The 25,785-nt window shown below is 42.2% G+C and overlaps 1 protein-coding gene across 3 annotated transcripts in view; it reads left to right on the top strand.

Annotated features, from left to right (window-relative positions):
* LOC129698775 (glutamate decarboxylase 1) overlaps positions 1-12,380 on the top strand; it is a 44,742-nt gene extending 32,362 nt beyond the window's left edge. For all 3 annotated transcript variants that reach the window (XM_055638027.1, XM_055638026.1, XM_055638024.1), the window contains 3 exons: positions 7,026-7,133; positions 8,347-8,436; positions 10,716-12,380. In XM_055638027.1, the coding sequence (XP_055494002.1) occupies positions 7,026-7,133; positions 8,347-8,436; positions 10,716-10,889 (372 nt within the window). In that variant the 3' untranslated portion in view covers positions 10,890-12,380. The remainder of the gene's footprint in view (positions 1-7,025; positions 7,134-8,346; positions 8,437-10,715) is intronic.
* The last annotated feature ends 13,405 nt before the right edge of the window (positions 12,381-25,785 follow it).

A 25,785-nucleotide genomic window follows, 5' to 3' on the forward strand; every position in this document is an offset into this window, starting at 1 on the left:
GGGGAAAAAGGAGCATGAAAGAAAGCTTACGGGGAATATTAAAACTAAAAGCTTCATTTGATATGTAAAAAGAAAAAGATTAGTGGAAAATGTAGGTCCCTTACAATCAGAGACAGGTGAATATATAATGGGAAACAAAGAAATGGCAGAACAGTTAAGCAAGTACTTTGGTTCTGTTTTTGGAAGACAAACAATCTCCCAGAAATACTTGGGGACCGAGGATCTAATGGGAGGGAAGAACTGAAGGGAATCCACATTAGTCAGGAAATGGTGTTGGGTAAATTGTTGGGACTGAATCCCCAGGGCCTGATGATCTGCATCCCAGAATACTCAAGGAAGTGGCCCTAGAAATTGAGGATGCATTGGTGATCATTTTCCAATGTTCTCTCGACTCTGGATCAGTTCCTGTAGACTGGTGGGCAGCCAATGTAACTCCACTTTTTAAGAAAGGAGGGAGAGAGAAAACGGGGAATTATAGACCAGTTAGCCTTACATCGGTAGTGGGGAAGATGCTAAAGAGTCGATTGTTAAAGATGTTATAGCAGCGCATTTGGAAAGCAGTGACACGATCGGTCAAAGTCAGCATGGATTTATTAAAAGGAAATCATGCTTGACTAATCTTCTGGAATTTTTTAAGGATGTAACAAGTGGAATGGATAAGGGAGAGCCAGTGGTTGTAGTGTATCTGGACATTCAAAAAGCCTACGCCAAGGTCCCACACAAGTGTTTAATATGCAAAATTAGAGCACATGGTATTGGGGGTAGGGTATTGGCATGGATAGAGAACTGGTTGACAGACAGGAAACAAAGAGTAGGAATGAACGGGTCCTTTTCAGAATGGCAGGCAGTGACTAGTGGGGTGCCGCAAGCTCGGTGCTGGGACTCCAGTTATTTACAATATATATTAACGATTTAGACGAGGGAATTAAATGTGACATTTCCAAGTTTGCGGATGATACAAAGCCGGGTGGCAGTGTGAGCTGCGATGAGGATACTATGAGGATGCAGGGTGCCTTGGATAGGTTGGGTGAGTGGGTAGATGCATGGCAGATGCAGTATAATGTGGATAAATTTGAAGTTATCCACTTTGGTGGCAAGAATAGGAAGGCAGATTATTATCTGAATGGTGTCAGATTAGGAAAAGGGGAGGTGCAACGAGACCTGGGTGTGCTTGTACATCAGTCACTGAATGTACGCATGCAGGTACAGCAGGCAGTGAAGAGAGCTAATGTCATGTTAGCCTTCATTGCGAGAGGATTTGAGTTTAGGACCAAGGAGGCCCTACTGCAGTTGTTCAGGGCCCTGGTGAGACCGCACCTGGAATAGTGTGTGCAAATTTGGTCTCCTAATTTGAGGAAGGACATTATTGCTATTGAGGGAGTGCAGCGTCGGTTCACCAGGTTAATTCAAGGGGATGGCGGGACTGACCTATGATGAAAGAATGGGTCGACTGGGCTTGTATTCACTAGAATTTAGAAGGATTAGAGGGGATCTTATAAAAGCATGTAAAATTCTTAAAGGATTGGACAGGCTAGATGCAGGAAAAATGTTCCCGATATTGGGGGAGTCCAGAACCAGGGGTCACAGTTTAAGATTAAAGGGATAGGCCATTTAGGACTGAGATGAGGAAAAACGTCTTCACCCAGAGAGGTGTGAATCTGTGCAATTCTCTGCCACAGAAGGCAGTGGAGGCCAATTCACTGCATGTTTCCAAGAGAGAATTAGATTTAGTTCTTAGGGCTAAAGGAATCAAGGGATAGGGGGAAAAAGCAGGATCATATTGAATGGCAGTGCATGCTTGAAGGGCCGAATGGCCTACTCCTGCACCTATTTTACTATTTTTCTATGTTTCTATGTTTCTAACCCAATGCTTCCTCCAGCCGCTCACTCCGCATTGCCCCACTCGGGGCTCATTTCCCTCATTACTGTCGGTATCTGAAGAAGGGTCTCAAACCGAAACATCACCTATTGTGTAGGAAGGAACTGCAGATGCTGGTTTAAACTGAAGATAGACACAAAATGCTGGAGCAACAGCGGCACAGGCAGCAGCTCTGGAGAAAAGGAATGGGCGACGTTTTGGGTCGAGACCCTTCTTCAGACATCATCTATTTCTCTTCTCCAGAGATGCTACTGTATCTGACCCGCTGAGTTACTCCAGCCTCATTACTGCCCCCCCCCCTGGACACCGGCGCTCCGTCATTACTGCCTCTTCCTCTGGCTGGAAGCTCCTTCATTCCTGTCTTGACTGCGTCCGAGTGCTCCCTCAATCCTGTCTATCCCCGTGCCGGGGGCTTCATCATTCCGGCCCCTCCTTCTCCCTGGGCCTCCCTGATCGCTGTCTCTCCCTGGGCCCGATGCTCCCTCATTCCTGCCTCTCCCTCATCAACGCTGTCTGCATGCTGTGAGTTGCCAGTCATTGGAGTGTGTGTTGTTTAGTGGAGAAGGATGATAACCCTGGTTTAGAGAACACCAAAGGCGTAAACAATATAAAAAAGGCATGTGGGGGGTGAGGGGGGGGGGGGGGGAGGGTGAGTGAGGTAGTAGAGTGGGAGGTCAGTGCATCTTCTCAAAGACAACGGAGGTTCAAAGGGACATAGAGGATCCCAGTCCCCACACAGAGCTACAGTGCATTCAGAAAGTATTCGGACTCCTTCACTTTTTCCACATTATGTTACATTACAAACTCACCTTAAGATGGATTAAATTCATTTTTTTTATCATCAATCTACGCACAATACCCCAGAATGAAGAAGCGAAAACAGGTGTTTGGAAATTTTTCCCAACAATTAAAAATAAATAACTGAAGTATCACATTTACATAAGTATTCAGACCCTTTGCTATGACACTCAATATTGAGCTTAGGTTCATCCTGTTTCCATTGATTATCCTTGAGATGTTTCTACAACTTGATTGGAGTCCACCAGTGGTAAATTAAATTGATTGGACATGACTTGGAAAGGCACACACCTGTCTATATAAGGTCCCACAGTTGACAGTGCATGTCAGAGCAAAAACCAAGCCATGAAGACGAAGGAATTGTCCGTAGACCTCCGAGACAGGATTGTGTCGAGACACAGATCTGGGGAAGGGTATAAACAATTTCTGCAGCATTGCAGGTCCTGAAGAGCACAGTGGCCTCTGTCATTCTTAAATGGAAGAACTTTGGAACCACCAGGACTCTTCATAGAGCTGGCCGCCCGGCCAAACTGAGCAATCGGGGGAGAAGGGCCTTGGTCAGGGAGGTGACCAAGAACCCGATGGTCACTCTGACAGAGCTCCAGAGTTCCTCTGTGGAGATGGGAGAACCTTCCAGAAGGACAACTATATCTGCAGCACTCCACCAATCAGGCCTTTATGGTAGAGTGGCCAGATGGAAGCCACTCCTCAGTAAAAGGCACATGACAGCCCGCTTGGAGTTTGCCAAAAGTCATGAGAAACAAGATTCTCTGGTCTGATGAAACCAAGATTGAACTGTTTGGCCTGAATGCTAAGTGTCCATTTTGGAGGAAACCAGGCACTGCTCATCACCTGGCCAATACCATACCTACGGTGAAGCATGGTGGTGGCAGCATCATGCTGTGGGGATGTTTTTCAGTGGCAGGAACTGGGAGACTAGTCAGGATCGAGGGAAAGATGAACGGAGCAAAGTACAGAGAGATCCTTGATGAAAACCTGCTCCAGAGCGTTCTGGACCTCAGACTGGGGCAGAGGTTCACCTTCCAACAGGACAACAACCCTAACCGCACAGCCAAGACAATGCAGGAGTGGCTTCGTGTCAAGTCTGTGAATGTCCTTGAGTGGCCCAGCGAGAGCCCGGACTTGAACCCGATCGAACATCTCCGGAGGGACCTGAAAATAGCTGTGCATCGACGCTCCCCATCCAACCTGACAGAGCTTGAGAGGATCTGTAGAAAAGAATGGGAGAAATTACCAAAATACAAGTGTGCCAAGCTTGTAGCGTCATACCCAAGAAGACGAGGCTGTAATCGCTGCCAAAGGTGCCTCAACACTGAGTAAAAGCTCTGAATACTTATGTAAACATGATATTTCCGTTATTTCTTGTTAATTACTTTACAACATTTCTAAACACCTGTTTTTGCTTTTTTATTCTGGTGTGTTGCGTGTAGATTGACGATAAAAAAAAGAATTTAATCCATTTTAGAATAAGGCTGTAACATAACAAAATGTGGAAAAACTGAAGGGTTCTGAATACTTTCTGGATGCACTGTATTAAAATCTGCCCACCTAATTGCTTTATCTGAAGATAGACATAAAATGCTGGAGTAACTCTGGGACAGGTAGCATCTCTTAGCAACGGAACGGATAACGTTTCGGGTGGAGACCCTTCTGATGCATCATCCATATCCCTCCATTACCTGTGAAATATATCCATGTGAACAGTTTTGTGATATTTAGGAGGTAATATTACCATGGATCTTATAATCAATGGCCGAACTGATCTACTCCAGCTCCAAATATAAATGTTCATATTTTTAATATAAATACATTTTATATTTAATTTAGAGAAACAGCATGGAAACAGGCCCTCAGCCCATCAAATCCATGCCAACCATCGATTACCCCTTCACACTAGTTCTGTTATCCCATTTTCACATCCACTCACTGTACACTAGGGTCAATTTACAAAGGCCAATTAACCCACAAAGCACCATGCAGTCACAGTGAGAACGTGTAAACTCCGCACAGACAGCACCTGAAGTCAGGATCGAACCCAGATCTCTGGCACTGTGAGGCAGCTGCTCTATTAGCTGCGCCACTACACCACCTGAGAGATTTTCATTTTAGCAATACCATCAATATCATAAATCGTCAGTATAATCCCCAGTCTGAATGGGGGTGGGGGGAGTATGACACATACCCTCAAATGTTTTACTATAACAATAGGGAATGGAGAAACTTTCTTTCACATCTCTTTGCTGAAAGAACAAGATGTAGACAGAGACTGTGCCCTGTAGTGGGACAGCAAAAGGAGTTGTAGTGGTTGTATCTGACACTAGCTCCAACTTTTGCCTGCAGTTTTATGAAAATGTGTTATTGTCACTAAAATCTGGATTAACTGGGAGGGAAATTTGCCGTATTGGACAGGTGATCCAGCAGCTTTGGTGGAAGAGATAGGACAAAGAAGAAATGAAGAGAGATTAGGAATAATGGACAAGAATTGATAATTCTGAGAGGCATGTGAAAGCAGCGGAATGAAGTTATGAAGTCAGAGAAGCAGTAAAAGCATTCTTTCACCATTTCCTAAGTGTCCAACCCAGAAGAGATTGTGCTGTTGAAACACCTGTGTAATATCAGCAAGTTGACAGACAGGTAATCCTCCTCCTCAGTCAATGTTTGTGATTCAGCAGATGCAACACGACTCAGTGTAGTCTTTACAGACGTAAAATTAACTCTTTATTATATTGCACATGTGAGTTCCTCCAGATGGCCATAAGGTGCAGTACAGGAGGAATAAGCATAATGCCGCTGTGTCAACATTCTACAAAAGTGACACCACAACACTGCATCTATTTGTTTGTGCACGTCGGGTTGATTGCATTAGTCGAAACAGGGTGGACCAAGAGAAAGGTTGAACCATCTGCCCAACATGCGCCTGAAGCCCCGCAAACCCTTCTAGCTTCAGTCAAATCCCTGGAAGACTTTGACTCCAAGACTGAGTGGGCGCAGAGCCTGGAAAGATGCCAACACCAACAACGGAGAGGTCATCATAGACCCCACAGTGAAACCACCGGGTTATGACCTCCATCGCAAGCAATGGCTAAACCTGAACAGAATCCGCACCCTCCATGCAAGAACACCCCACCACCGGCATAAGTGGGGGATGACAGGCAGCCCTGCTTGCGACTGCGGACATCCAGACCAGACCATCCCACACATCGTGAATGACTGCCCACTGAGGCCTTTCCCTGGGGGCATCAAAGCCATCCACCCAGTAACTGATGCTGTCCTGGCCTGGATGTCTACCCTTGATCTACAACTTTAGGAGAAGGAGAAGGTGAAGAAGAAGAAGAAGAATTCATAATTGTTCCCCAGAGAGTTGACCAAATTGTCATGCCTTGAAGAACATAAGGCTTCTTCCCCTATACCTCTTGTCTCCCATTTCTCTTGCCAAATGTTCTTGTTTTTTTTAAACATTCTATTCAGTGCCCTCGTGCTCACTTTATGAAGCCCTTTATATAATTTGCCATGGACTGATACACGAGTCGAACAGTGACTGGTGGTAATTTCAGGTTCTACATAGAACAACAAACATCTCTGTTCTTTCCTGCCTTTCTGGGGTTCTATTTCATCTGGAACTGTAGGAGAAAGAACAAAATTGCAGTGATCGATGTCGAAGCATCTATATCTGGTTGTTTAGGAGACCCATTAACTAAGCAATGAATTCATCCTTTCCCTTTACACAGTACTAGATCTGAAATTCTTTAATTGGTCCCTCAACATACTGATCTAGGAAACCACCTTGTACACTTTCCAGGAATTCACTCTGTACATTGTTAGTTCTAACGTAGTTTGTTCAGATTATATGCAGATTGATATCCGCATGATTAATGTATCACTGTTACACACACCCTCTAATATCCTCACTCATTCCCTGCCTTACATCTTCAACTACAATAAATAACTCCCACAGTGCTTTTTGACCTTGTGATTCTAAAACTATAGCACGTTCTGCTGAGGTAAAATTCTTTAATACCATCGCTAATCTTCCTTTTGGCCTGTCCTTCCTGAATGTTGATTACCTTGGAATATTAGTTCCTAATTTTGGTCATCCTCTTCTCCATTTATTTAATGAAGTAACTCAATTTGAGAAGTATAATAAGTTATATAATTGCTTATAATGTTCAAAATATTTAGCTTCCTTTAATCAACATTAGTACTAACAGAATGTTTTCGTAATTTAAAACCACTATATTGGTTTCATACATACTGAATTTCAAAAATGGTTTTAATTTCAGTGCACTTAATGGTTTAATACCTAATATTTGTTTCTTGGTCATTGCAGGGAACAGTGGGATTTGAAAACCAAATTAATAAATGCTTGGATCTGGCAATGTACCTCTATAACAAGATAAGAAAGAGGGAAGGATATGAAATGGTATTCGATGCAGAGGTAAATATATTGATTTTCAATTTATTTTCTCATTCATTTTAAAAACTGTAACTAACACCTAATTTCCTCCTTGATGCTGATTAAAGATAATAAGCAACGCTTTTTGCACTGTATACCCTCTGATGTAATATCTGTGGCACCTCTTTCAATCACATTGCCTCTATCTTCCAAAACATTGTCAATGGACCCTCCTGATTTCAACAAAACAGTCTTTGTTTTTGAGCAGTTTACATCCAGCATTCACCCTTCTCTTCAAATGCATCTGTTTTGTGTTCAACTCACGTGGGCAGTTCAGGAAAATGAGTTGCAGAAGAATAGCTTTATTTGTTAATGTCTGAGGAAGAACAAAGACACAGTCATTCATATTACGTTTGTTTTCCTGAAAACCCCTTGCATTGTAGGTTCTCTGGATGTATGCACTGGCTTATTTGGCATCATTGGGATGATCCTTAGCAACTGCATTTGCAGTGAATTGAGATAGAAATCGCCATAGGATACATTAGATTACTCAAAACCTGAAAAATCATGCCCTAAATATTCCAAGTGACCACTTTCCATGGTTATTATATAACTGATCCCCAAGGGTTGAAGACCAATATTCAAAGCATATACTTTTGATTCTGCAACATTGAAGGGAACAGTTATATTGTCAGTTCAGTGCCCAAACATTGCACCACAATGTCAGTGGAGCAAAGACCGCTGACTACAAACTGTCTAACTCTCCCATTCCACGAAGACACAAAGAACTACAGATGCTAGTTTACAGAAAATATACAAAGTGCAGGAGTATCTCAGTGGGTCAGGCAGCATCTCTGGAGAACTTGGATAGGTGATGTTTCTGGTTGGGACCTTTGATTGTAGTATCGATATTCAGATGAGAAATGCAGGCTCCGTGTGTTCATATTGTTGTGAATTTAGTGGTGAATCTCTGGAATTCTCTGCCACAGAAGGTAGTTGAGGCCAGTTCATTTAAGAGGGAGTTAGATGTGGCCCTTGTGGCTAAAGGGATCAGGGGGTGTGGGGATAAGGCAGGTACAGGATACTGAGTTGGATGATCAGCCATGATCATATTGAATAGCGGTGCAGGCTCGAAGGGCCGAATGGCCTACGCCTGCACCTATTTTCTATGTTTCTATTGGCCTATTCAGTTGTATATGCAATCATTAAAGCGAGAGATTTTTTTCCAATTTACTCATGTCCATTTCTTTCGTAGCCGGAGCACACAAATGTTTGCTTCTGGTACATTCCACCAAGTATTCGCGAAATGCCAGATTGCGAAGAGAGAAAGGAAAAGCTTCGCAAGGTAAAATTCCAAATTCTGCATGCAATTGTAATTGCTGAGCTACTTAAAATATTGATTTCAGCAGTAAATGTTAACCAATTGTAATAACATGCATGCTTGTGATATCATTTTTGTGATGTTAAACTGTCAGCATGCATGCTTTATTACTAAAAGTAATACTGGAAGTTGTCTCAGACAATACATGTGAATTGTACAGTGCTGAACTGTTCAGTCTTACATCTGCACCGCTTTTGTATGCACTGTGCTTGCAAATGTTGTGCCTGTTTATAAAAATGCTAAAAGCTGACAGGGACCTTACAAAAGCTTGTACAGCACCACAAAAGAAGAAGGCTGATGTTAGGGTTTGTTCTGAGGGACCACACATTTACCCGATATTAATCACTGTTCTGTTAGAGCGTGGATAATGGCAGTAGAGAAGATTAAGCAATTTGATCGTGCTATTCAAAATTGGGTGCTAAAAGATGGCATTTACCCTATCTATTCCTCTCATGATTTGTACACCTCTGTAAGATCACCCATCCTCCTGCACTTCAAAGAATAAAGTCTTAGAACTTTTCCCTATAGTTCAGGCCCTCGAGTCTTGGCAACGTCCTCGTAACTCCTTTCTGTACCATTTACAGCTCAACAATATCTTTCCTATAACAGGGTGACCAAAACTGAACACAATACTCTAAATGTGGCCTCACCAATGTCACTCAACTGTAACATGACCTCTCAACTTCTATACTCAATACTCTGACTGATGAAGGCCAATGAAGGCAAAATTGATAGGATAGTCAAGCTTTCTTGACCATCCTATCAAATTGTGATGCCACTTTCAAGGAACTATGTACCTGCACTCCTAGATCCCTCTGCTCTACAGCACTCCCCAGAGCCCTGCCATTCACTTTGTAGGTCCTGCCTTCATTTGACTTCCAAAAATGCAACACCTCAAATTTCTCTGTATTAAACTCCATTAAGCATTCCTCAGCCCACCTGACCAACCGATCAAGATCCTGCTTACTTACTAATCATGCCTTGTACATTCTCTTCCATATAATTGATATAGATGACAAACACCAATGGGCCCAGCATTGAACCGTGAGCCACACCACTAGTCACAGGCCTCTGGTCCGAAAAACATCCTTCCACCATCATCCTCTGCTTCCTTCCATGAAGCAAATTTTCTGCGAGTAAAAATTGGTCGGCATGAAAAAAATTGATACTTTTTACTCCTAGGTTTAGTCGAAATAGGTCGTGGTAGGTCGGCATGTTATCATAGGTGACCGAAGGTAGTCGAGTCCAATTTTCCCGAGTGCATCGACGATTAAATCGAAGCTGGTCGAAGCTAGTCTTCAACATAGTCGAAGGAGATCGAAGCAGGTCTTCTACATAGTCGAAGAAGGTCTTCTACCTATTCGTAGGAGGTTCTCTACATAGTCGTAGGAGGTGTTCCACTTAGTTGAAGGATGCTAAATTTTTGGCGATACAATAGGACCATGACACTCTCCTAAACTCGCAAATAAACTCGCCATAGTGGGACAGGCCCTATAGGGTACAATCTTATTCTGATGGGGTGTCAAAACAAAAGAGCATTATTTTAAGTTGAGAGGTAAGGGGACCTGAGGGGAATTTTTCTTGCACAGAGAATGGTTGATATCTTGAATGCGCTGCCAGAAGAGGTGATGGAATCCGATAGACAGAGAGTGCTGGAGTAACTCAGCAGGTCAGGCACCATCTCTGGAGAAAAAGAATGGAATCAAATTATGTTTAAGAATCATTTATACAGACATTTAATAGGCAAGGTGCAGAAGGATATGGTCCTGATGTGGATAAATGGGGTTTGTGCAGATGGGCAAAAACATTAGCATGAAAGTGGTGGGCCATAGATCCCATTTCTTTGCTGTACAAGTCTATGATTCCATGATTCAATGAATAGTTCCTTGGTTCCTCTGTGGTTTGCACCATTTTGCAGATTTATGTGCCTTAAGCAGGGGAAATTGTTAATTTAACATAAATTTCAATCATTCATGAACCAGATTGTCTGTAAATACCCTGAATATATTGATTTTGGGAATATAGTCTACTTTGATGGTCCAGTAAGCTACAATTCTTATTTTGCAACCCATAGTTCTAAAAATACTATCTTACCTTGAGGATTGTGAAGCACTCATTTTTTCTTATTTTCATCTTGTGCCTTTCTTTTCCCTTTCTGAAATTAAAATTAGTAACCAACAGTTTTGGTTTTTTTTATATGCCCCTCTTCATCAGGGAAAATTCATCTTTTTATATTTTCACAGGTTGCTCCAAAAATAAAAGCACAGATGATGGAATGTGGCACCACAATGGTTGGATATCAGCCTCAAGGAGATAAAACTAACTTCTTCCGCATGGTCATTTCAAACCCAGCTGTAACGATATCTGACATTGACTTCCTGATTGAGGAGATTGAACGACTGGGAAGTGATTTGTAATTGGTTACATTGGTTCTGTTTGCTATTACTAAGCAATGTTTTATTTTGAAACTGATTAATGTACAATTAATGTGTTATTTAAAGATCTGTGCAACACATTTTAGTACTGTCAGGCAGTATGCAAATCTATTCTTTAGCCAATGATTATTTATTAGAAGTAATTATTTAACCGATACAAAATCTAAATACATATTGTTCCTACATGTGAGCCTCCATGTGTATGTTCCTTTGAAAGAGCTCAGCATTCTAAACTGTGAGTACTGTGGAAAATGTGCAGTGAATCTAACCCTTAGAGGTAAAATGTAACTCTATCATAGTAGACTTACCTAGACTGTGCAGAACCTTTTCGTAGCTACACTGTGTCAGGTGCTTTTTGTCATAATGTAAAATTATGGAGTGTAAAGCACCAAATTTTATTCTAGATGCATTATTTGTGATTTTGGGGTAAGAGTTGCATAAATACTGTAACGGATGGAAACTAAATGTCTTTTTAGAAAAAAAATATTAATTTTGTGTAGATTGTGTATACAAATGTCAACTGATTTTTGTGAAAAGGAATAAGTGTAATAGTTTTACAGTAACAAAACTGTTTAAATCTGTAGGTATATACCAAAATATTTGCTTATTTATATCCAGAAATTTACTGTCTTACAGAGGTGTCTAGTATTTTCTTCCATTTGTATGTACTGTATCTTTATTTATATATGATATCAAAGTTCTAAATAATGTTTATGGTATTTTAGTGTATATGTGAGCCAAAGAATACAGCAAAATAATGGTGATAATAGTATTTCTATTTAGTGTGGCAATTGTGCAGCCTTTAAAGTAATGTGGAATATATAGCTGCACCTGCTGAACACATAAAGTATTATATGAAATTGAAAACTATCTTAAATGTACTGTAGTTTGTGACTTTATTCACAAGTTGGTACGTGAATTTTCAGATATGGTGACTAGATATGTTTTGACTATTGTTAATCTGTTTGGTGTAGAGCTTTTTCATAAGGCAGAGTCCAAGTGTAGAAAGCAAGTTTGTATTTGTAGTTCAACAAACACCTAAAACACAAGAATGGAAGAAGCAAAAGGGCGGTATCATAAATCATTGTCCCTAATCCGTTCTACGAAATGAAGAGAGTAATCATGCTATTATTTTAGAGACCAATTTTAATATTTTAATGTTAATAAGTTTGGATTTGTACAAATAAGGCACAATTCATGCTTTTATTACTGTTGAAGTTTACCCAAGCTTGTCATTTGTTATATTTGTTAAAGAACAGAATTCTTGATAATTTCAATGAGTATTTAAAATTAATTTGGTTTGGAATAGTTTTGGTTAATCTAAACCAAATCACCAAACTGTAGCTAGTTTTTAATCCCTGAGAGCTATACTTTTCAATTCAGAAGTTAAAACGTTTTTTGAGAGTGTTATCTATGTACAATTCTCCCGACAATGGTGTAGAATAAAGAATAAAGTGGGAAAATGTTGTCAAATGATATTACAATAAATCCAGTGTTTTATTATGTCTACTGTACAAGCACTATAACAAAAATGGATTCTAGGAAATAACCGTGCAAACTGAGCAGATAGTCAAGAATCTGACATGTCGTTTTACTTTCACAGCTGCAAAAGGCAAAAGTGAAGTTGAAAAGCTGTTTCTTATCCTCAGATATTGGGAAGAATGTTCAGGTGGCAAACGTAAACAAGCTCGCATGGTAATTTTTAAATATTAACACTGTCCACTCTACACCCATAAACTTGTGTGGCAATAGACTTATCATTCAAGAGAGAAATTACTTTGTAAAATAGGTTATATTTTAATAGTTTTTAATTGAATCACAGCAGTCTATTTTGAAAAAAAAATTAAACATATATACATTTAAGCATTTGGACAGGACAGGCCTAAATTTGAACACATTTTTTCAAAAGACAGGGCGTAAATAAGGTTTTGGTATTAATTAAACATGCACGCTCTTTCAAAAACATATAAATTAAACACGCATAAAACACAAAGTGCTTACACATATATTTGAAATAACGCGCTCAAATTTAAAGCCTGTTTAAATCTATATGTTTAATTTATATGTTTTTGAATTATTCGCTGGTTTTCAGGAATGTAAGCCCCATGTAAAATGTGCGGTATATAGATAGATAGATAGATAGATAGATAGATAGATAGATAGATATAAATATATATACGTAGTAGCACATACTATTCTATTCAAACTAAGCTCTGTTATTTCCTACTAGACTGTGGGACCCTTTGGGTTCCTGTCAAATGGGAGGCCTGGTCCCCCAACACAACCCGTTCCACAACTCAATATTCCACCACTCAACCATAGCCCCCAACTGCGCAGGCGCGGCTCACTTCCCCTCATCCCCCAGTACTCCCTCCCCCACCTCTTCATCCTCCCTCCTTTTTTCCCTCTCCTCCTCCCCTCCCCCATTCCCTCCCTCACCTCTCCCTCCCTCTCCACTCCCTTACCCTCAGTCACTCCCTCCTTCCCTCCATAATCCCCTCCTGCCCCCTCCTATCCCTCTTTCCCCCCACCTCCACCACGCCTCACCCCCCCATCCCCCCACTATCCCTGACCCCCCACTGCCCTTCTTTCTTTCTATTCCCTCACCTCCCCCCCCCCTCTCCTCTATTCCCCCTCCTCACCAACTTTCCCCCCTCTCCGTCACTACCCATTTCCCCCTCCTCTCCCTCCTCACCTCCCCATGATCTTTCCCTCTCCTCCTCCCCTCCCCCTCCCTCCCTCACCTTTCCCCTGCTTTGGCCGAGCCTAACATGACCCCCCAAAAACCTTTCAATTGGGGGAGGGGAGGAGGAGAGGGGAAAGATGTGTGAGGTGAGGGGGAGATGGGGTGGGGGTGGGGAAAGAGGGGGAAGGGGGGGTGGGAAGGACAGCAGAAGCTCGCAGCTCACCCCGCACCTTCGCCTCACTCTGCTCACTTCCTTCCGGTTCAACCGCACCTTCATGCTGGTCGCCACGTTCGCTGCCTCACGCAGTAGCTCCCAGTCCCACTCCGACTTTACTCGGAGACTTCCGGTTCAACTTAACAGCTCCCTGCTCGTCTTGCTAGTCGCCACAGAAGCAGCCCGCACGCTGCTCTCTTCCCACACGCTGCTCTCTCCCCGCACGGCTTGTGGACTAATTCAGCACGGCACACGGACATGAATACGTTTATTGGCTAAGTATTCACATACAAGGAATTTGCCTTGGTAACACATTTTCCAAATTACCTTTCTTGCGTCATTCACAACATATTCCTGCAAGTTTGATTTTAAATGAAATGACACACATGGACTATGGGTCGTTTTTATTCTTTCTTTTGTGGACTTGCATCTTGACTCCCTCAAAAAAGACGACACATTCTGCAGTATTCTGCATCAAAATTGAGACTTACTGTAGATGCATTCAAGGTATTCTCCCTGAACATTTCATTGCCTGGTCTCAGGAAATGGTCTTAATTAGTAGATGCAGTCAGATTCACATTTCAGAAATCATCTTTAATCTAAGTGAAGAGAAGGGAACTGCTGATGCTGGAAATCTGAAAAAGGAAAACTTGGTATTGGAAAAACACAAAAGGTCAGACAGCATCTGTGGGGAGAGTAACTGGTCCAATCGTCAAGTTAACGGGATCTAAACCATAGCTAACAATGAATGTCCTGTGGAGAGAGTAAAGGGCCTGTCCCACTTGCGTGTCCTTGGCACGCAAATTACGCGACGCCGTATGGCCGCGCGGGGCCGGTCCCACTGAGAAGCGCGGAGGGGTATGTAATTGTGTGCGGCATCGCGCGGGGCTCCAAAATTTTTGTAGCGAATGAAACCTTTGCACGTCAACGGCCAGTCGCGTAACTGATGGCCAAAGTGGGACAGGCCCAAGACCCTGGCGCGATGCAACATCTCACCTCCAACAGCAGCAGAAGCAGGCAAACGACCGCCAAGCTCGGCCTGGGGCTCACGGCCGTTGCCGTCCGGATCCGCCCCCACTTCTACTCCCAGAGCGGGGCCAAGAAAATTGAAGATAGACACAAAATTCTGGAGTAACTCAGCGGGACTGGCATCATCTCTGGAGAGAAGCAATGGGTGACATTTCGGGTCAAGACCCTTCTTTCAGACTGATGAAGAGTCTCGACACGAAACATCATCCATTCCTTCTCTCAAGAGATGCTGCCGGTCCCGCTGAGTTATTCCTGCATTTTGTGTCCATCTTCAAATGACGTCACGCGCTACAGATGGCTGTGCTTATGCATTAAATCACTCGCGACCTTTGCGGGACCGTCGCGCCTCAACGCGACCACGAGGTCGAGTAATTAGCGTGCCAAGGACACGTAAGTGGGACAGAGGCTTAACTCTATGTTTTAAATCAATGTTTTGAATTCTGATGAAAGGTATGGCCTGAAGTGTTTATCCCGCTTTTCTCTGTCCACAGATGCTGTCTGACCAGATAAGTATTTACAGCATTTTGTTTTTATCTAATCTAAGTATGTCTCAAAAATATTTTAAAGTTAGGGAATATTAAGGAATGACTTTATAAAATTTTCAACTTGTGTACATGTACACAATTTCCTTGGCATTTTCCACCAGTGTTAAAGTTATACCTCAATTTTGCCATTGCATTTCACTTTAAATAGCTCACACAAACTTAATTGATGACAGAATAATACTGATAGTTTGCAGTGTTCATTTCTGTTAAGAGATGCACTACATAAAGTTTCGTAATATATTTAGCATACTCTGATCAAGCCATTAGTTGTAAAGTACCGAAAATAAGTTACTTGGTTGGGTACAATAGTTTTGTGTCGGAGTAAACTGTGTGTGGACGTGCGAAAATCGATGGAGTGAAACGTCTGTTAATTCTTCGCCATAATCCGTGTTTTTTTTGTGTTGATACACCCGGAACAGCGAATGGGCACGTCTAAAACGTTAAAAACTAGATTGATGAACAGCAGTCAACCACGTCACATGAACTGTTATATGCATACTATCACCTTTTTAGCTACAAAAAGAAACACTGACCATAATCAAACAACATGTTCTTTTTTATAGCTATAGTACACTGAAATCACTGGAGTCTCTCGGCAATAAAATATAAATTCATCAAAATAACACATAAAAATGTCTTTAAGTCAACTGAATTCATGATACCCCTCATGCCCCTGACATGAGGTAACACAGACAGTCCTTTCAGGTGAGGCAGGGGTTCACCTGCACCCCCTCAACCTCATCGACTGTGTCCATTGCTTTCTGTGTGGGTTCCTACACATCGGCGAGATAGAAGCGCATACTGGGCGATCATTTCACTGAACACATGCTCAGTCCACCTTGGCCTACATGATCTCCCAGTTGCCAAACATTTTAAGTCCCCTTCTCATTTCCATACTGACCTTTCTGTCCTGGGCCTCCTCCACTATCAGAGTGAGGCCACTAACAAATTGAAGGAACAGCACCTCATATTTTGCTTGGCTTGGCAGTTAACCCAGCGTTGTGAATGTTGACCTCTAATTTCAATGCATGCTGGGGTTCTACCCTTCCAGCCTGTTACCGGCCCTGCTTTATTCTGGCATTTTGCTACCTCCAGTTCCTTCCCCTCTACTTCAGTCTGAGGAAGCGTCCTGACCCGAAACGTCCTCCATCCTTTTTCTCCAGAGATACTGCCTGACCCGTTGAGTTACTTCAGCACTTTGATTCTATGATATCCTTAGTTTTGTGAGGAGCCAAACAAAATTCAAAAATATCATAATAAAAAAAATATTTGCCCTTTGAACAGTTCTTTCTTAAATATATGATGTACGTTTCAGAATTATTTCTAATGGGGTTTTTTTTACATTTTGGAGGTTTTTACTCTTGTCAAGTTAATTTGTTTTATTATTGTCCATTTTTTATTGTTGTATTTTGACCTTAATTTCTTTTTTTGTGATAATAATTTTAGGGAGTTTTACACTTGTTTGAGCACTCATAGGTAGGTAAAATGGTGGGGACCTGGGGAAATGTTGCATTCTGTAGGAGAATGAGAATGAAAAGTTACTGCCGGATCATTGTCAAACTTCATAAACTTTGTCAGAACAGGGACTGTCAGATTTATTCACAGGACCACTGTGACTAAAAGTAGGTTGGAGTTTCCAAGGCGTGGAATTCAATTTCTATTTCCTCACAACTTTCAATCATCAACCAGGCAGGTTTAGTCTAGTTTGCAGATACAACACGGAAATAGGCCCTTTGGCCCACCATGTCCACGGCAACAGGCAATCCCCATATACTAGCACTATCCTGCACACAATAGGGACAATTTATTATACCAAAATCAATTTTACCAAAGCCAAGTTAACCAAAGCCAATTAACCTAGATACCTGATCATCTTTGAAGGGTGGGAGTAAACCAGAGCACCCGGAGAAAACCCATGCAGTCATGGGGTTAATGTACAAACTCTGTACTGACAGCACCCTTAGTCACGATCAAACTCTGGTCTCTGATGCTGTAAGGCAGCAACTCTACCGCTGCACCACTGTGCCGCCCCATGTCAGGAGTGATATTAAATAATCTCCATAATTTGGCAAAGTACAACACCACAACATCCACCCCTTGCAGGACAAAGCAGGCCAATGATTTGCATCTTGCCAATCATCTTCAATATTGGGCTGGACTTTCTGTTTATTTGTGAGTGAGTGAAGCTTGCCTGGCAGTCGTTGGCCGGAGTAAGTCCATGGCATAACCTTCCTCCAAGAAGCAGGTTGCTGGTTGATGCCCTACATGGGTGACAATCCCCGTCTCCTGAATTGCGTTGAGAGCAGGTTGAGCCATTTGCCCTCCACTCCCACCAACCACTACAGCTTTTTGTCCTGCCCACTACTTATTGTCTAAACCATCAAATAAATTATCAAACCTTTAAAAACTATTGAAAAATAATATGAAAAATAATTAAGTGTATTATCAGGTAGATCAAATGTTATTAAATTGCAGAATGCAACCTAGGGAACCAGAAACAATTAAAGTAATTGACTCGAAAAGTTAACTGTCTCTATCTCTCCACTAATGCCCAATGTAACCCCACCTTTTAAAAAGGGAGGGAGAGAGAAAACGGAATTACAGACCAGTTAGTCTAACATCGGTGGTGGGGAAATTTCTGGAGTCAGTTATTAAAGATGGGAAAGCAGGACATTTGGAAAGTGGTGAAATCATTGGACAAAGTCAGCATGGATTTATGAAAGGTAAATCATGTCTGACGAATCTTATAGCATTTTTCGAGGATGTAACTAGTAGAGTGGTTAAGGGAGAACCAGTGGATGTGTTATATCTGGACTTTCAGAAGGGTTTCGACAAGGTCCCACATAAGAGATTGCGATGCAAACTTAAAGCACACGATATTGGGGGTTCAGTATTGATGTGGATAGAGAACTGGCTGGCAGACAGGAAGCAAAGAGTAGGAGTAAACGAGTCCTTTTCAGAATGGCAGGCAGTGACTAGTGGGTACCGTAAGGCTCAGAGCTGGGACCCCAGCTATTTACAATATATATTAATGATCTGGATGAGGGAATTGAATGCAACATTTCCAAGCTTGCGGATGACACGAAGCTGGGGGGCAGTGTTAGCTGTGAGGAGGATGCTAGGAGGCGGCAAGGTGACTTGGATAGGCTGGGTGAGTGGGCAAATGCATGGCAGATGCAGTATAATGTGGATAAATGTGAGGTTATCCACTTTGGTGGCAAAAACAGGAAAGTAGACTATTATCTGAATGGTGGCCGATTAGGAAAAGGGGAGATGCAACGAGACCTGGGTGTCATGGTACACCAGTCATTGAAAGCAGGCAGTGAAGAAAGCAAATGATATGTTAGCATTCATAACAAAAGGATTTGAGTATAAGTGCAGAGAGGTTCTACTGCAGTTGTACAGGGTCTTGGTGAGACCACACCTGGATTATTGCGTACAGTTTTGGACTCCTAATCTGAGGAAAGACATTCTTGCCATAGAGGGAGTACAGCGAAGGTTCACCAGACTGATTCCTGGCATGGCAGGACTTTCATATGAAGAAAGACTGGATAGACTTGGCTTGTACACGTTAGAATTTAGAAGATTGAGGGGGGATCTTATAGAAACTTACAAAATTCTTAAGAGGTTGGACAGGCTAGATGCAGGAAGATTATTCCCGATGTTGGGGAAGTCCAGAACTAGGGGTCACAGTTTAAGGATAAAAGGGAAGTCTTTTAGGACCAAGATGAGAAAATCATTTTTCACACGGAGAGTGGTGAATCTGTGGAATTCTCTGCCACAAAAGGTAGTTGAGGCCAGTTCATTGGCTATATTTAAGAGGGAGTTAGATGTGGCCCTTGTGGCTAAAGGGATCAGGGGGTATGGAGAGAAGGCAGGGATGGGATACTGAATTGGATGATCAGCCATGATCATATTGAATGGCGGTGCAGGCTCGAAGGGCCGAATGGCCTACTCCTGCACCTATTTTCTATGTTTCTATGTTGCCTGAACTTCTGTGAATTTCCAGCAATTTCTGTTTCTATTTTATGAAACAATTTCAAGTTGCACAGCATCTTGGAAGAAGATATATTACCTTCCCTTCTTAGCTGGATCAAAATCATTACATTTCTTGCTCAGCACCACAGTTGTATAAGCAAGAAAACAGCTCATTATTAATTTAAGGAGGAGCATTTATTGCTGGCCTTGCTGATGAAATACCTTATCCTGTGTTGGAATTAATATAAACTGAGGGAATCAAAATGTGCTCAATTGGGATATTTCAAATTTCATGAGTAATATATCACAAATTCTTATGATCGTCTTAATTTTGTTTGCGGTATGTTTCGGACTTAAAAAATTATATTATCTCCAATCCTTCCCCTATGAATTAGTTCTGTTTTTCTAAAGATAAGCATGAGTATTATTTTCCTACACTGAGGCAGTACTAGATGTTAAAAATGGGAAGGATTACATGGCTTGAAAGGGTGAACCATAAGATATTATGTCATTTAACCACTGGTGTTACACGGAATTTTGGAACCGGTATCTATATGTATTATTTTTAACATATAGTAAGTATCTATAAGGAATGTATCAATTCCAGCAAGGAAGCAGCGGTAGAATTTGTCTACTTTGCACTTCGTAAATACTTCATTGGCACTTTAGGGGTCACGATGGTATAAGTAATATTAAATAACTGCGTTCTTATGTTGAAATATCCACTCAAGATATGCCTGGCTTGAAGGTTTCCTTATTTTTCTTCCCGTGCCCATAGCTTAATAACAGTTTATATAAGAAAATATGACATGCTTCTGTTTTCATATCATCTGGAGATTGTTATAATATTGCAACTACAGGTGCACAACCTTTTATCCGGTGTTCCAGAAACCGAAAAGCTCCGAAAACCGGCCATTTTTTCCAGATGTCGTCTGCGCACCAAAGCTCGTGTTTGGCGCCAAACCTGACCCAAAACGACCCACGGTCAACCCAGGTCTGTACTACTGTAGCGGCTGCCTCCTCCCTGGAGACCGGGAGACGCTTAAACATCTGTAAATCATTGCTTAAATGTTAGTCAGTTAGTTTGGAGGGCTTTTATGTGAAGGGGGGTGAAGGGGTAAACTTTAATTCTTAGTCCCCTACCTGGTCGGAGAGGCGGGGAGCGGTCAATGCCTTACCGGGTCGCTGTGCAGTAAGCTCCGCAGCGCTGTGGCCGGTCTGGCCGCGGGCGGCGCCAGTTGTAGCTCCGACCCCGGCAACTCTACCCCTGGCTGCGAGGCGCTCCAAATCCAGCGCGGCCCGCGGCCGGACGCCCCAGCTCCGCGAATGTCGGGAGTCGGCGACGTCGCAGCGCTGGGATGCGGGCAATGCCAAGCTCCGGAGCGCTGTGGCCGCCGACACACAACATCGCGGAGCGTCGCTGGATTTGGAGCCGCGCAGCCAGGGGTAGAGTTGCCGGGGTCGGAGCTCCAACCGGCGCCGCCCGCGGCCGGACGGAGCCCCCAGCTCCGCGGCTCCAAATCCAGCGACGCTCCGCGAATGTTGGAAGAAGGCGGCCACAGCGCTCCGGAGCTTGCCGCACGGTGACCCGGTAAGGCATTGCCCGCTCCCCGCTGGTTTCCCAGCGCTGCGACCAAAGATCCTATAGCGGAGCTCCTCTAGGATCTTTGGCTGCGACGCCGCCGACTCCCGACATTCTCGGAGCTGGGGCGTCCGGCCGGCCGCGGGCCGCGCTGGATTTGGAGCGCCTCGCAGCCAGGGGTAGAGTTGCCGGGGTCGGAGCTACAACCGGCGCCGCCCGCGGCCGGATGGAGCCCCCAGCTCCGCGAGGTTGGGAGTCGCCGACCAGGTAGGGGACTAAGAATTAAAGTTTCCCCCTTCACCCCTACACCACCACCACCACATAAAATCCCTCCAAACTAACTAACATTTATGCAATGATTCTCCCGGTCTCCGGGGAGGAGGCAGCTGCTCCAGACTTTTCAAGCCGCCCGCGCTACCTACCTAATCTACGCTAAAAATCTTCCATTCTGAAATCCGAAAATGTCCGAAATCCGACAAGTGTCTGGTCCCAAGGCTTTCGGATAAAAGGTTGTGCACCTGTATTAGATTATTTAAACAAGCCATACTTGTATTCCAGATTTTATCTAAAGCAAAATGATATAATGAAGCAGACCAGTACTTACATGAAGGAAATGGAATCAATCCTCCCTATATTAATTTACCCATCACAGAAAACTACAGATTAAAAAGAAATTTGTTAACATATAAAGTTCCTTTGGTTAAAAAAAAATGTTTTCTCTTGCCCTGGAATTCAGCCTTCAATGTTTTGAGATAAGATGTTACACTTCACGGAACATGCTCAGTCTTTTAATCGAAATAGAGTATTTATCCTGCAGAATCCCTCTGATGTAAACCTATTTTATGTGGTGTAGTGAAGCAAATATGTTAACAAGCTTCATCATTATTGTCATGGCAGAAAAAAAAAGATATTGGCTTGTCACTGCTAGCTTCACTACCATCGTATCTTGATTTTTTGACAACTTACAGTAACTAGAAATTACATTTCTCTCTGACATACTGTTTTCATTAATATTTTAAACACATTGGCCTAGCCATCAAAGAAGCTTTCATTATGTGCTAGTTCATGAATGCCTGGTTCACACAGATGAAATGTTTCAAATCGCTTCATCCTTGGCTTGCCCCAAAGCAGACCCTTTCCCCTCATCACACTGCCAATTGTATATCTTTGTCCAATGCCAATCTTATAACATTCTCCACTGTATCGCTCCACCCCATCTTTATGGGTGAACAGTTCTAAATATCCAATGCCATCCGGACAAGGAGAAGAGAAGGATTATTATGAAAAGTGATACCTAATGGCCCCAAAGTGTGGAATACCTTCTCTCAAACTTGTTGTCTTACCAAGTCTCTTTCATTGAGCTGATTTGGGTCTGTATATTTCCATTTATGCTTATGCATTCATGCATATATGCATATTTCCATTTGTTATTGCAGTTCATTGCTTGATTTAATTTTAAAGATCTCAATTACTTAAGAAAACTAAAGACAAGCCGTTTTTGGAAGATATGCAGTACTGTGTGTTAGAAACTTGTAAATAAATATTGGTAAAAATCTATTCCCACCACATAGTAAGGTGCCCTGACACCAACTACATCCCTCTTCCTGGCAGTAAGTAGATGTTTAATTGGATTGTTCACGTCTTTGGCATCGTGTTGGATCCTATTGACTACATATTCACAGCATCCCCTTGGCCAACTGCTCCCAACTGCCTAATTCAAACTTAACTCAAAAGCCACATCATGATTTCCTTGCTTTTTGAATTATCTACTCAATTACTGCACTTCCATTTTCTACCATCCATCAGTTTGATGTCCAACTACTCTAGTTTACACTACCCTAATCACTTGTCATCTCTCTGTTCACTGACACACATTAGATCTTGTTTAAGAACTGCTGCAATTTTTAATTCCTGAAGATCTATACGAACTTGCACATCAATATGAACCACACATATCTGTAACCTTCACAAGCCCTACAACTGAGATATTGGTGCTCTTCCACTTTAATCCTCTTGATCATATCCAAATACCACTGATGGTGAGCTTTCACCAACATGCGCCAACATTTAATTCCTTTCCTAAAACAAATGGTCTCACAAGGTTCCTTTCCTTGGTTCGATTTATGACTATGCCTATTTCCATTTGACATTGGAGGAGGCCATTTTGACCCAACGACTGCATACAATCACAAAGCAGTCCCATCCCCCACGGGTTGGCCATGTAATCATATTGTTTTCACACATTCCCAACAATTCACCCCTACCACCCACTAATACTAAGAGCAACTTACTGTATGCAGGTCAATGAACCAACCAACCAGCAATCGATTCAAAACCATCCTCTGTGATTTTTCTTGATCAAGAAACAACAGGGCAAATCCATGGAGGGTAAGTCTAAGCTTTCCTCGTGAATCCTGGTGGACCAGATTAAAACAAATACAGTAGAGTTTATGTGTAAGAAGGAACTGCAGATGCTGGTTTAAACTGAAGATGGACACAAAAAGCTGGAGTAACTCAGCGGGACAGGCAGCATCTCTGGAGAGAAGGAATGGGTGACGTTTGGGTCGAGACCCTTCTTCAGACTGGGGGAGTTTATGTTTGTTTTGGCTTCATCTGTCCCCCAGATTCTGTTTGGATTTTATTGTTGCCTCCTCATCAGGACATTGAGTTAAAATTACCCATCGATGTCAATGAATCCGGGCAAACATAAAACAGTATAGAAACGGGGAACTGCAGATACCGGAGATGTGACATTTCAGGTTAGGACCCTTCTTCAGGTAAGGACCCTTCTTCAGACTGATTGTGAAGGAACGAGTAGGGGGGAAAGAAAGCTGGAAGGGAGGAGGCAGGACAGAAACTGACAGGTAATAGGTTAATATAGGTGAGGAGGGATCTCTGATAGGTGATGTGTGGACAAAGGCCAGAGATGAGAAGTCAGAAGTTGTGCGACAAATGGATGGAAGAGAATGCAAGTTGTGAAGCTAGAGGAAGGAATTTGCTAGCTAAAGGAATAAAGCAGTTTTCTGGCTTTGGCCGGGTGTCCTTGAGAACATTTTTTTTAAAAGCTGTTACACCTGGACACACAAGTAATCTGGAGGCGACAAAGTGCTGGCGTAACTCAGCGGGCCAGGCAGCATCTCTGGAGAACATGAATAGATTACATTTCAGGTCAGGAACCTTCTGAAGAAGGGTCCTGACACAAATCGTCCCCATCCATGTTCTCCAGAGATGCTGCCAGACCTGCTCAGTTACTTCAGCACTTTGTATTATTTTTTGCAAACCAGCACCTGCAGTTCCTTGTTTCTACAAGCCAGTAACCTGGACAATTTGAACTGTTCAGCCATCCATTTCCCAAGGGTGAGTCGAGTTAAAAGCATCTTTTGAAATTCCTATCATGATCACCTTTTATAACCGCATCAGTACCACATCACTTGAATCATTACGATGAGAAGCAGCAGACCAAAGGATGCACGGGATCGCAGATTGCTTTGAAAAGCACAATCAATTATTTCAAGAGTTAGTCTGACACAACTTCAGGTTTAATCACAAACCATTTAGGTTTTGATCTTCAGGTTTTATCGTCTCATTTTGACAACTTAATTGTTTGTCCTATAACATGCAAATATTTTATTCTATATGTGTAAAAACTTCTAAAATGTTTCACATTGCCAGAATAGAAATTATTCAATAGACTGAATTTCTGCATGACTGTATAACTAATTTGGAAGCAGGTGTTTCAGACATTGGAAATAATTGAAATACAATAAAGCTTTCATCAACAGCCTGTGGACCTCCAAGAAACCATCTGTGATGATCATACAATGCCATCTATATTCAGCGCCGCATACCGGGTAGGTGACAATACAACTAAAACAAGACACTGTAGACATTTCAGTTTATTTTTATTCTGTATGATACAAATTGGATAGTTCATAATTTACTCCCATTTCTATTACATTGCAAAATAGGGCAATTAGTCTTCCAGTTATTGTTGATTGATTTGCAAAATTATTCTAGGGCTGCAGTTTCCTTATCACATCAATCATAATTAGGCTAAGCATTTTTTTTGTACTTTGTTTCTTAAATTTGAGTCAAAACATTGAACGGATAATTTACTTGTATCTGATATAAATAAAACAGTTAATGAAAGGCACATTTCGCTTTTGCGGCAAAGCTAGTTGAGAAGGACACATTAAAATAGTCAATTCACAAGCAATTAATTCAAAAGTATTATAATGCTTTTTGCACAGATTTGATCCGCTTCATCAGTTGCATTAGTAATGCCTCCTCCCTCAATGGAGCTTTGTGCATTGTCTGTGAGTGTGTGTGCTGCAAATGAATGAAGAGGTGCTGAATGTCGATGTGGAGAGATGATGCAAGAGATTTCAGTACCAAACTGGTTATGCAATCCTTGGATCAGATATTGAATCTGCCTGTTCAAGTGGGTTGATGGAACAATGTACCGATGGACAACAAATGCTTAGTTTGACATGGCATACTAGAACTGAGATGGTTAATACTGAATAGACTTTACATTCTAAAAGACACTTACTTCAAATCTTCTGTTATGGAAAAGTGCACAAAGTTAATCGGAAAAGACAAGATCTTAGTTTAGTTTATTACTGTCATGGGTACCGAGGTACAGTGAAATGCTTTCTTTATGTGGCGTGCTATCCAGTCAGCAAGACGGCTATACATGATTACAATCAAGCCATCCACAGTGTACTGATTCAGAATAAAAGGTAGAATGTCAGTGCGAGATAGAGTCCAATTGAGTTTAGTTTTGTTTATTGCCATGTGTATTGAGGTACTGTGAAAAGTTTTTTGTTGCTGTGAGGGTTGCA

This window comes from Leucoraja erinacea, chromosome 7, assembly GCF_028641065.1.
Source record: "Leucoraja erinacea ecotype New England chromosome 7, Leri_hhj_1, whole genome shotgun sequence".
Classification (NCBI taxonomy): Eukaryota; Metazoa; Chordata; class Chondrichthyes; order Rajiformes; family Rajidae; genus Leucoraja; species Leucoraja erinaceus.